Here is a 13,143-nt window from a genome sequence, read left to right on the forward strand (position 1 = left end):
CAGGCTTTGCTAGGTTGCGTTGATGATGACATTTCATCTTCAATCAAAAGACAGTAAACTAATATACTGCGGTGAGTTTTACAGTGCCTTCACTGAAATTGATCTTATTTTCATTCTTAATCGCAGGTGTGGTACTGTCACACTGTAGATTCAGTTCCAAAGTGGATGGAGTGGAATTTTTTGTAAGAATAAGAAAACAATCCACAGTTGAAAGCTCCTTAGCATCTTTCCCTGGCTCTCCAGGGGCAGACCTTTTTCCTATGCAAGCTTATGTTGCAAGGTGGCTCTTCCAGGGCATATTCTTAATGTCCCTTGAATTTCTTCTATTCTAGAATATCCCAAACTCAAACTTGTCTGACTGTCTTGGATTTGCCAGAATATGACCCTGAACGTTATGATGATGTGGCATAGGAGAAGCCTTATTATTTCAGGATAGATTAGCAAAATGTTGAGGTGTTTTGTTTTGTTTTTTTTTCTAGTGCTATTTTAGCCCTAAGTTAGCAGTATCTAATCAGCTAAATGCTTCTGACATACGATTTACCTGTTGCTTTTGCGAGTCTTGGCAGTCCTGTGGGTTCTAGTACCTGTCCTCCATACTGGCACAGTACCTGACCCTGAGGAACTGCTGGTCACAGTGTCTGTGTGCTCCCCTAGGAACAAGTAGGGAGCCTACATTGAAATTCCTGTCTGTTTTGTAGATATCTGGTATACAAGTCACAGGCTCTGCATTGTCTCTTGCAACATTTCTTCTGTCTCTAATCTGCTGCTAGCTGCTGTGTGGATCAATGAATGATGCAAAGAGCAAATTATTTTGTGATTAGGGTTGTTGTTGGAGTTCTTGTTAAGCCCTAAAGAGTGTTGAGTACTAATGTCTGTGCTATCAAGACTAGACTATACTAGTACTTTTGTGAAGCTGATATCTGTTACTCTGGAGGGTAAGTAAAGATTGTTGGTGGATGCATAAACTAAAATGCTAAGGTTGACATTGCTACCAAGATATGGAAAAACATGAACTGATGAATAGAGAAAGTGTGTCACATCAGCACGTGTCTGAGAATTTCAAAGGGTATACTGTTCTTTTATTTTACTTCTAAAAATCAATGTATCCACTCCTTTCCCCCATTTGAAATGCATTAGAGAAAACCTTTCCATTTAAATTAGTACTAGAGAGTTGGTGATGGATGACCTTGAGTGCAGTATTGCCTAATGTTCTCTTCTCTTTTACAGAAAGATCCAGATTACCTGAAGCTCTGGTTGGATAGTTTTGTTTCTAGCTATGAACAGTTTCTGGATGTGGACTTTGAGAAGCTGCCAACTAGGTATGTAGTATTACAGACCTGTTAATCTTTATTTGATATCTGAAACAGTGGCCGAGAGCCCAGTCTTGTTTAACAGCAAGAGTGCATTTAAACAAAAGATCTCTAGTTGTTGAGTGGCACTCCCATTCTTTCGAAGGTCAGGTTGGATTGGGAATGATGAAACTAGGCAAATAACTGATATTTCAATTATATCAGAAGATGGCATGAGAATTCACGTAGAAATATAACCATTTTTCTGTGTGTATTTTTTAATAAATATTCATTAAATATGGAATAGTATTAGTGCATGGTATCTGTATTAGCAGTGACTAAAAAGATGTATGTAAAGCATTTTTTGATTTTATTTTAAGGATTAGTTTAAGGATAAGATGAAAGATTTGGATATCTTAGCTGAAAACCTGTTAAAAAATAAAATATACACAAATGAAAGACTTAAGTGATTTCTTTGCATCTGTGAAGACTTCAGTTCAGAGCAAGAGTATTGCTGCCTTCAGTCATGTTGCTGACCACAAGTTCCCAAATATAATCATGAGGTGGTATTGAAGTCTAGTTTTGGAGTTCTGTATTTAGTATTTTGAATTTGTCTGTTGTGTTCCAAGGACTGTGTTTTAAAGACTTAATTTGAAATGAGGAGTAGAAACTTCAGCACTGGATGTTTTCTCCTGCTTTTGAGGTGCTTTCATGAACTAAGGGTTTTAAGAAAATCAGATGTTTTTTCATTTAGATTCAGAAATCCTGAGAACCGTTGCCAGCACTGTAGCTGATACACTGCTGGTGTCTGAATGCAAAGAATAGTTCTCCCTGCGTGATGGCTACAGTCCAAGCCCTGTTGAAATCAATGGAAATTCTCTAACGGGCTTTGGATCAGATCCTGTTTGAAGAGTTAAGTGATAGCCTCAACAGTTTCCAGGAAGTAAAGAATGCTGCAACTGGATCTCAGTGGATAAAAACTGGGCTTCTCGACTCTTTGCGTTAAAATTTTCCTCATAATGCCTATAGGCATGCAAAACATAGAGTGCAGTTAACCAATAAGCAAGACCTTCAAATTCTCTGCTCTTTCCGAAGATTTATTTTCTCGCAGTGTCAAAAATGCACCTTACTGTGTTAAAGTTTATATTTTGATATCTTCAAAGTACTATCTAATACCGAAATCTGAACAGTGGAGTAGAAGAATATCTTGGTGCTTTGGGATTTTTAAGGGTGTTTTGGTTTACGTGTGTTCATGTTTTTTGGATTTGTTCTGTTTTTTAGAGCATCATGACAAAAAAAACCCCATGAAGCTTGGTTGTGCAGAACAATAGCTGAATGATGGTTTAGTGAGCATAAAAATAGTGTATTTTTCTGAGATTAATGACAGCATTAGTGATTTAGTCTGGAAGAATAGGCCCATGTGGATTTAGACTCATTTGTCTAACAGATGTAGAGAAAATGTATCAGAACAACATAGGGATGAAGACAGATAATTCCTGTGCTTTGACTGGATTAAAAATTACACTGCTTAAGGGCAGATATTAGAATTAACAAGGAATTGCAGTTCCTAACATTATTTGCATTTGTGAGATAATCAGGCATGTGAGAAGTGGCGTCTTTCTGGTGTTTGTCAATTTATATTGCAGGCATTTACACTGAGGGGCTGGTATTACTGAGACCTCGAAAAGAACAAGTAGGTCAGTGTGGAACCACCAAATGGTGCTTTCTGGTGATTCTTCTCTTGAGGCCATAGGGCCCTGTGGACTCAACGTTTTTTACTCAGGTTGCTTATTAAATAACTAATTCTGTTCCCTGGTCTTGGAAATAGTATATGCTAGCTAAAATGAGAAACTGAGTGGGCTAATACATATTTTTATTTTTTTTTTCCCCTTATATAAATCTTGGTATGCTCTACAGCCATATGCCTGAAGGACCTTGTGTACTGTAGGGCAGATGCCAGGAAATACTGAGAAACTGTGTATGGAGAAGAAAGCTTGTACAGATTGCTGGATAAAACTGACCTTTTGTAAGTGAGGCTTGAAGTTTTGTGTCAATGTAAAACGTGCATTTTCTTAGCATCCAAGAAAATGCCACTTAAGAAATGAAATGAAACTGTTAGTACTTTTTCTTTATTTTTTCCTGAAAGAAGAAATCTTAATTGGCGCTGTCAATTGCTGATTTAACTGATAAGAATATTTCTTCTATAAATTAAAACTATGTAATTTCCTGAAATCTTCTTTGGAACTCTGGAAGATGCTACATAGTGCAGAATTAGGAAATCTCTAAATATAGAGGATGAGTGTATCTACTGGTATGATTTGACTGTGTAAGTAGAGCTTATACAGTTTTGCAGCTTACAGGCTTATATAGCTTCAGTTCCACCTCTGTCTTTGTGCATCTACCATATATTTTTAAGTGAAATGGTTAATTAATAGTGTTTTTAAGTTAATTAATAGTGTTAAGAAGTTGAGGTGATCTTACTGAAAAGGTGACAATAGCTATGCTGACAGTTTTGAGCATCGAGCACAAAAGATCAGTGCAGCTGAAAAACATGTATTCATCTCATGTGTTTACTGTGAAAAGGATAAAACCTTTACCAGCTGGTGGGAGGGTTTTTTCCCCCCTCTCGTTGAAGAGGAGTTGTGATTAGGTTTAATACTTTTATGAACAACAAAGGCCTCCAGAGCTCATGCTCTTTTTCTGCTTTTGGTTTGCATGATCTCCAGCAAAGGAGCTTAAAAGGAAGCTCATGCAAAGTACCATAGAAGCAGTACTTTGTTAACTTATTTACTTCAAGCCCACATAAAGATCAGTGGAATGTGATGTAGGAATCATGATAGGAATGCTGATTACCTGGTTTCATGGTTGTTGAAAAGTAAAGCCTGGTTTTCTCCAGCACTTTGTTCCAAAGTACTTGGCACTGGTGGAGGAGAGATCGAAAGTCCCGATGTGTGGGTTTGAGCTGTAGTAGGTGAATGCAATTTAGAGACTAATTTAACTTCCTTTCAACACCTGACATAGCCATTTATATTGCTGCGTAACCATATTAATGTAACACAAGGAAATTATAAATAAACATGTGTCAAGGTCTCCCTTGTATTTCTGAGGTAGCAGCAGTCAGATAAGAATGAGCAGTTAAGGTATAATTTTTGAAGTGATAGAGTAGTAATTTGCTCTGGGATGAAAAGAAGTTGATTATTTATAAATATTTATATACTTTGTAGCACATTCAAACTGAGTTCCCAGTTAGATTTCTTGTGCCAGTCTTGCATAAGACAGTAAATTCTCATGGGTTGTGCAATAGCTACTGCAGAGAAAACATTCTTTGGGACGCGAGGCATGAAGGGTATGCTGTTTGTGTTCTTGTAAAGCATGTTATGATCTTACTGAAAAAGACTTTTTGGCCATTTTAGGGAAATTACTTTTGGAAATATTATTTCAGCTGTCAAAACCTACGATTTTAGAGATGGCTCCTCACAATCTGATAATTCACCATGCTTATAGTCCCAGAGGGTATGGATCTGCTGGCATCTTGAGGGATGAAGCTGCTATCACAGAAATTAAAATTTCTTTCTCGGCAATTGTGGTGGAAAAAACCAGTTGTTCTCAGTTTTGTGGGTAGCAACTCTATCAGTTTAGAGCCTAGGCCCTATAAAATTTATGTTAACACTTTCTGAATCCCTTGAGTTTCTGAATCCCAGAATCTGAAAAGCAAATTGCACAACTCTCTGGAGAGGCAAGGCAATGAGCAGTACTAAGTCCTCTGTGTATGTATAGGTAACACTTGTTTTCTAGGACATGGGAGCTTGCTGTCACTTCGACCTGTCTAGTTGTTTTACTGAATTGGGTCTCGATTTTATCCCTTCTTACTGGCTTTCTTTTTAGCTTCAGAAGCTCAGCAATCTGTTGTTCCCCATTTCCCTGGGTGGGTAGCACAGTGCTCGGTGCTGGTCATTGCAGCTCTCCAGGCCTTTTGGTGCTTATTCTCACACAGATGTACATACGCAAGTGTCAGAGTGAGTTTTTGAGCTAGCTGAATTTTTTGATTGTGGTAATTTACCCCCAGCTTTGGCCGTGTTGAAGTTTTTTTTAAACTCTAGGGCCCTTGCTCGTGTCTTCTGTGCAGAGTTAGAGAGAATGGGTTGGGGTAAACAGCTGATGCTGAAGGCAAACTCTCTTTTAGCATGTATGATAGTGGATAAACAGTCTTTATCCCAGCAAATGACTTTGGTAGAGTTGTTACATTTAAGGCCAACACAACAGTATTTTTTATCTCCTAAAAATAATTTGATGAATGCAGCAAATAATCTTTTTAATGAAGTCCAGAAACGAGTAAGAATGGGTCAGCTTTTCATGCAAAATCAGTGTGCCAAGAGTTAGATGGATTTTTGAGAGCTTCCTCATCTGCACATTCAGACCCTGGTTTTCAAGTCTTCCTTTGTTTGATTTTATTGTGAACAGTTTTCTTTTTGTATTTAATCTTATTTTCTATGTTTTTTTGTAGTTTGCATAGGACAGGCATGAGGTTCACTGTGGATGAATACTGACTGGACTTCAATAACTATGTAATAATTTGCATCTCATTTATTTGGACACTTTTAACCTTCAGTAGAAAGTTGAAAATTTCCCCTCGTGTTTAGCTTTTATGTTTCATTCCGTTGTGGCCATTCCTTTCCTTATTTAGGGATTGCACAGGCCACCTGTTTACCTGCTGAAACCCACACCCTTCTCCGTAGAAATTCAAGGAGATCATTACTTGGAGGGGCATTCAGTGCGGTTTGTTGCTGGAAAAAGGCCACTCAGGCTGGCAGATTGCCCCCAGGCCTTTCCTTGTGCTTCACTAGCAAGTGTTTGTGAGCTGTTGCCTCAGGAACCTTTCCTGCAGAGGTTCATCGCAGCACTAGGTGAGCACATTGAAGTTGGTTTGGAACATGTCTTTTGCATGACTGACTGTTTTGTGTGTTACTTTTCTCTTTAGAGTGGATGACATTCCTCCAGGAATATCGCTGCTTCCTGATAACATTCTTCAGGTCCTCAGACTCCAGCTGCTACAGTGTGTCCAGAAAATGTCAGATGGACTAGAAGAGCAGCAGCAGGCTCTGTCGCTTTTACTTGTGAAGTTCTTTATCATCCTCTGCAGGTACACGTTCAGATTGCTATCACAGCAAGGCGGCTGTTTTGTTTAAGAAATCTTGATGCAGCCTATAAATATAGATTCTAATGACGCATACAATGTGTTTTGACAATTTCCTGTAGAAACAGAGAAATGCCACCTCCCACAATGTTCAAAACAAAGGAAGAGGGAATAAAAGAGGAAAGCACTGCAGTTATCTTAGTGATGATGTTTGTCATGGGAAATGGAATAGAAAGGGAATAGATACTAAATTCCTTGTAATTATGTAAGATATACCTATGGGAATTTAAGATACGGTGTACTTAGTATAAGAAGTACTTGGAAGAGAAAAGGTACGCTCTGACAAGTGTTGGATATGAAATGAGAGCAAATTGTACAGAAAACTGTTTCACATTCTTAGCATGCTTATTCCATAAACAGCCTAGGAAGTTGACTTAATACACTATTAATGTCACTGGCTTTCTTCTGAAACTTACACCTTATTTTATAAATCTGTTGAAGCAGGTTAGTAAACTATTTTTAGGCATCTGTTCTTCAATATTTCTTCAGTCTTCTATTGTAAAGTGCATTAAGAGAGGAAGGGGATAAAATATAATAGGGAGTGTCCTCTAAGGGTTATTTGAAGCAGCTTTCTTTGAGTCTTTTGGCTCTCATTATCCCTGAAACGATACAAAGGGCTGTAGGGCAATGTTTAAGTAACCTGGAATATTAAATGTAAGCTGAGTAGGTGGTGGTAATGTGTCTCTGAATTGCAAACTGTTGTCAGTCTTGTTTAGGTGATGAAAACTTCTCCTTACATCATCAGCATCTGATCTTTGTGACTTGGCCTCCAGACTGAGAATAACATGTACATGTTATTTCTTCGTTGCTGTTGATTTATTTGTGTTCTAAAATGATTTTAGTTTTTTGTTTTTCCTGGGAGAATTTGAAGTGAATAAATGCTTCTCGGTAATATATTTGCTAAACATTTAGAAAGTGTATGTGCTAGTAACATGGGAGAAGTGGAAGTTACTGCCTTTGTTATCAGATGCCATTTCTGACCTTTCTATGTAGAGTGTCCTGGGAATCTGCTTAACCTCTGAAACCCCAAATTCCACATAGAATTGGCCTACAGCAAAGTGACTTGTGCTTTTCTTCTCCTTCCTGTTAGAAGAAAACTTGTGAGCTCTGTTACTGTGTAGAAATAAACATTAGAGTACATGCAGTCTTTTGGAGAGTATTTCTGAAGTGCTGATATGCTTCTGTATAGTTATAGATAGAATGCTAAACCAAACATTGTTTGAACTAGCTTCCGATGGCACGCCATGTACATTTTTCTGAACTTCATGTTGTCTTCCTAGAAATTTGGCTAATGTGGAGGAGATTGGGATGTGTTCATACATTAACCATGTTATCACCATGACAACGTTATACATTCAACAGGTACGTGGTTAACAATTCTCATCTGTTATTTTTGCCATCCGATACTTCCTGCTCCTGCTTATGTGATCTGCTTTTTCAATAATAGTGTTGTGCTGGGGAGCAATTTGTGCACTCAGAACTGTTCTGAAGGAGAAAAGATCAATTTTCAACTTCTAGAAATCTTCTGACCACAGCTTTCTTTTTTCTTTTTCCCGTCAGTTAAAAAGCAAAACAAAGGAAAAAGAAGTGGCAGACCAGACCTCCATAGAAGAATTTGTGCGACATGCATTGGCTTTTTGTGAAAGTCTCTACGATCCATATCGAAACTGGAGGCAGCGAATTGCAGGGTATATATGGACTAGGACGGGGTTATAAATACAGTAGTTTATGATGACTTTAGATAAACAATATATAAAGTTTCTGACAGAACTGCTGCTGCCTGATGTCAGGGTAAAATAATTAGTTACAAATACATTCTGCTGTTGCATTTTACAACTGTTAGAATTGATGGCCTTGAGCACTTGATACTGTGTTTCAGTTTTGTGGTGTTTTTTTTTTTCCCCCAAAGATATTCTATTTAGAAGAGCATTAATGAAATAGTGTTTCAATCAGAATTAACATTGTGAAGCAGACGTGCTTGAAACTGAACTTTGTTGACACCAAAAGTGTCACAGTACTAATATATCCTGTTCCATTTAGTGGAAAGCTGAGTTGTGAGGGAAAAGGTGGGAAATGCAGACGGGCAGGGGAAATGAGCTGTCCAAAGCACAGCCTCCGTCATTCTAGGCACAGGCCCGGTTCTTTGAAACTGCTAGTGATTCACTTTATCTGCTATAACTGGCTCTTCAGAGACCTGTACATTTCTGGGAGATCTTTTTCCTGTACACTTCTCCCTTATTAGCGCTAAATTAATTACAATACTGTTAAATGAATTACAGTAGTGTTAAATGCTGTGATGGGGGGTTTGGAACTAGATTATCTTTAAGGTACCTTCCAACCTAAATTATTCTATTCTAAATGTACATAGTCTTGTATAGTTAACATGTTTTTCTTCTGTGTGTGCAAGATCTGAACTTGTCTGTCATTCAGAGCTGCTTTTCCTTAAGGTCCTCAATTTTATTTCCATCTCAACCATTTTGACAGGCATCAAATATTAAACCTGTGTGTACAAATAACTAAAGGCGCAGAGAGATATCATGTTACCTGGTCTTGTAAAACCCCAGATCCATTCTCACAGTGTACGTTCTGTAGAGCTACCATGTGTGCTATGACTTGCATTTGTGCAGCAAGTCACTTTCCAACTCCATGCAAACAGAGTGGGGATTGTGTATGCTGTGTACCTTGGCTACTGGGATTTCTTTGCACTTTGAAACCTGCTGTAACACTGCCTGGACTGCAGCTTTCCTGAGGCTGTTATGGAAACAGAAGGTAGTATTCTCAATAACAGCTCGAATCATTGTGCATAAAATTTTAAGGAGAATGTAAGGATCATAGCTTCTGGTATTTTTTGTGCAATGTGAGAATTCCCCTTTTGTAGGACAGAGCATGAATTGACACCGATTCTCACATGGCCTGCCTGCTGCAGCATAACGCTGAGATGTTTTCAGATTCAGTGTAGGTAATGTCAGCACATCTCTTGGGATCTTAGGCAGCGTAGAAGTACTCAAAATCAGTGAGTTTACAAACAATGAAGTGCAGAATTTGGCAACGAATCAATATAATCACTCTACAGGCAAGTGTTACACTTTCTGAAACTGGCTGTGATCTAAATACCTTTTTTAAATTATAGTGTATATACACTGACAGTCCAGAGTTAAATTTAAGTTTAGGAATATACTAAGAGGTATTTGGTTGTAGCTAACCAACATGAAGATTCTTTCATTGTTTTCTCCTTTCAAAAACTGTCCCATTTTTCTACATGAGTGGAGCAAGGAAGCCAGAAGGAATGGTGTAGGCAGGCCTGGTTGAATTAGGGCGAAAGAACTTATTGACGATCACAGTATAGATACGTTACATCGTTGAAAATAACTATATCAGTAGAAATATCCCTGTGATGCCTTTCTCCAATGAACACGTAGTAATGTTTTGTGCCTATTCCAGATTGCATGGTTATGAAGTCTGACACAGCTGACTTAGTTACAATAAGCAAGGCCTAAATACCACATTGATGGCTTTTTCTCTTTTTTTTCAAACTGTATTACAAAAAGTTAAGGTATTTCTAGAAGCAGAACATTAAATATGGCAGTAGCTGTGATGCCTTTTTTCAGGTTGAAATACTACTTTACTATTTTTTTTTAATCCTATAGGCAAAAGATAATTCCTTTTTTTGGCAGTATTTTCTGTTACTATGTGATAAATTAATAAATAAACAAAGGTATCATACCTAATTTCTTTGGTGTATCTTTTAATGCAATTGCAGACGTTTCCTTAGTACAGTTGAGAAGAGCAGACAGAAGTATAAACCAGCTTCCCTCACTGTGGAGTTTGTCCCTTTCTTTTACCGTAAGTATTATCAACAGCATGCTTAAAAATAGTCATCTTTGGAGGAGTGAACCTAGTGATTCCAAGTTCCTTTCCCCTAAGAATGACTGATAAATCTAAAAGCCCTTTACTTGCTTTCTGAGGCTGAAGGATGTGAGTTGCTTTCTTTGCTTGTTTTTTGCTCTGAGCATCACCATCTTGCCATTCTTACTCATCTTTTGAAAGCTTGGGGTTTTTTTTGGTTTGTTTTGGTTTTTTTCCCAGGCTTTGTTTCAGTACCTAACGGGGTTCAATAAGGTTGGTTCTGTGAATTGCCAGCTTTCCCATTTATTGGGGTACACATAGTGACTGCACATAAGATCCCTATAGCAACCGTAATGATAACTCACACAGACAAAGAGTCTTAGGAAAATACTCATGTGTCTTTGTCTCTTAATATGATTTTAAGAGCTAGGAAGGAGAAAACTGTGCCATTCATCGAGCAAGTTTGGACTGCAGTTTGGGAAACTGTTCTGTTTTGTCTCTGGTTAAGTCATTAAATTTCATGATGCTACTTTGGAATTCGTATATTCTTACCATTACAGATTAGCTCTATGGAAAAAGAGAATGTGTGTGTCCATGGTCTGTACTTAAATCCTGGGAAGGCGGGATGCCCAGCTAGTTTGTCAGTTAAGCACACCAGAGTGCTAGTGCCAACAGAACTGAAGCAGTAGGAATATGCAAGAGATGTGGGGGTATGAGTAAAATCAGCCCTTTTAGTAGATATCCATTAACTCAAATTTAATTCAAAATAAGAAAGAGGAAGGTTCTGTTCCTAGTGTGGTAGCATTTATGAATTTGGTTTCTCTAGGTTTGAGTCATCTCCTCCTCCTATTTCTTGATATTCCCTCTCTGTGTATGTAAAATGGGCTCATTGCCAAAAGACAAAAAAGCTGATGCCAGTAAGATGCCATTATCTTTGTGCTGGAGTACTGGAAACAGACACTAAAGGCTGCTGCTGGTTCTCTCCTCCCTATTCAGTGCATTGCACTCTGATTCCTCCTAAATCCCTTATATATTATGTACTGTGGATGAGCTACGAGTGTACTAGTTAGCTGGCAGATACTCATCTACTGGTTGGCCAACTGGCAGGAAAGACAGAACAAGAAATTGCTGAGCATGTGTTCTGGCCATTCTGCCATGGCAGCACTAATTTGAGGCTTTCTTGGTCTGCCCAGCCTGACTTACTTGCAGTCTGCTAGGTACTGCTCTTTTGAGTTTGTCTGAGCTTCCCCAGAAGATTCAGAGGCTGGAAGTCAAGGGAGCGGTAGGACTAGCAGATTAACAGTGTGATTGTTGAAGACCAGATTTAAAACATAACTGTGCAATTTTGTTTTAAAACAGGCTTATACATTCAGCATACAGTCAGAAATCTTACTTGCCAATAATTGATAATTGTCTTAAAGATTATACTATTTAAATGACTATAAAATTCATTCATTTTCAGTTTATGTTGTTTGTTTAAGTTCTCAGTTTTTACAAACCCAAGTCATCAATTCTATCTCATAAAGTTGTTGAAAGTTTTACGGTAGCTAATTCCAAATAAAATAATCCTTCGTGTTTGTTGCAGCTACTGGTGCTATACCAGTGTTACTGGTATAGCAACAAGATCCAGGTTATAGCTATTGCTAGGAAGACAATTCCTGAGACTGATTATAACTAATGTATATGTTAGGTGTAGTATGAGAAGAGATGCAGGATAATTGTCTTTAAAGAGACTACTGTTAAAAAGGTTATAGACCTGCAAAGGTTTCGCTGGGAAGTTTGGCTTAGATGGAAAGAGCTCAGGGACTGTTTTTTCTGACCTCCCTGCACTGCCTATGACGGTAGGATTTCTGTGCCAAAATCGCTCTCACCGTTGTCATGCTTGCAAACTGCTTGCATATCAGCATATCCGTCCGTTTCTCATTAGTACGGACAAATGGGCTCACTTTGCATTATAGATCAGATGAACAGTTGTTTTATGTCAATACTTCTGTCAGCTTGCCTGAAAACTTTTATGCAGGCTCAAGGTCTTCAAGGTCTGGCCCTGCGAATTCCTGATAAATGGGGTCTTGCGATGTTACTTTGATTGTGCTGGAATAGATGTGTCTGTGTCTGACTTATGTGAAGAGAAATGGAGATTATAAAGTTGGGTTTTTTTTACAAAAATGCATGATGACGGGGAGTAGAGGAGCTTATTTTTTTATTATTATATTTTTCAGTTGTTTTTTTTGAGAGGAAAATCTTTCTGTAATGTATATGACCAAAGTAAGGAAGCCTTCTCCTTTTTATTTAATCCAATCAGAATGCTTTCAAGAAAGTGAACATCTCAAGGAAAGTTTGAAATGTTGTCTGCTGCATCTCTTTGGAGCTATTGTGGCGGGTGGTCAGGTAAGGGTGTTCTAAACTTTTTCAGATGCTGAAGCCTTCCAATGCCTGTTCATTGTTGAAAGCTTATAAATACCCCATAACCCTTAAATGAGAGGAATTTATTCTTGACTAGGAGTTGTTTGTCTTGGGAAGTTTGAAGTCATTCTGTGCAGTAGTATCTGAATGTTAAAAGCATGATCCTGCTTTCAAATAACTAGGAGTTTGCTGTCTGCAGTAACTACACATTCATATGAGTTACAATAATATTTTCATATCATAAAGAAAAAAGTGGGTGCCTAGATTAGGAGTTTCCACCTGAAAAGATCTAAGGTTTTTATCAACACATGGAAGTCACCTAGCTTACTTCCAAATATTGGAAGTAAAGCTGTTTCAGTAAGAGGCACAGGGCTCTTATAACTTGGAAGCTGTTTAAAATCTTTGAAAGAG

At 38.0% G+C, this 13,143-nt stretch overlaps 1 protein-coding gene across 1 annotated transcript in view; it reads left to right on the forward strand.

The window, feature by feature from the left end:
• The window catches only part of LOC104275124 (neurobeachin-like protein 1), a 78,541-nt gene that overhangs the window by 15,922 nt on the left and 49,476 nt on the right, over positions 1 to 13,143 (forward strand). Inside the window, 6 exon segments of the mRNA XM_009870987.1 lie at positions 1,228 to 1,319; positions 6,268 to 6,429; positions 7,764 to 7,845; positions 8,044 to 8,171; positions 10,244 to 10,326; positions 12,632 to 12,717. Of these exon segments, the coding sequence (XP_009869289.1) occupies positions 1,228 to 1,319; positions 6,268 to 6,429; positions 7,764 to 7,845; positions 8,044 to 8,171; positions 10,244 to 10,326; positions 12,632 to 12,717 (633 nt within the window).

Source organism: Apaloderma vittatum, unplaced genomic scaffold (genome assembly GCF_000703405.1).
Source record: "Apaloderma vittatum isolate BGI_N311 unplaced genomic scaffold, ASM70340v1 scaffold19446, whole genome shotgun sequence".
NCBI lineage: Eukaryota > Metazoa > Chordata > Aves > Trogoniformes > Trogonidae > Apaloderma > Apaloderma vittatum.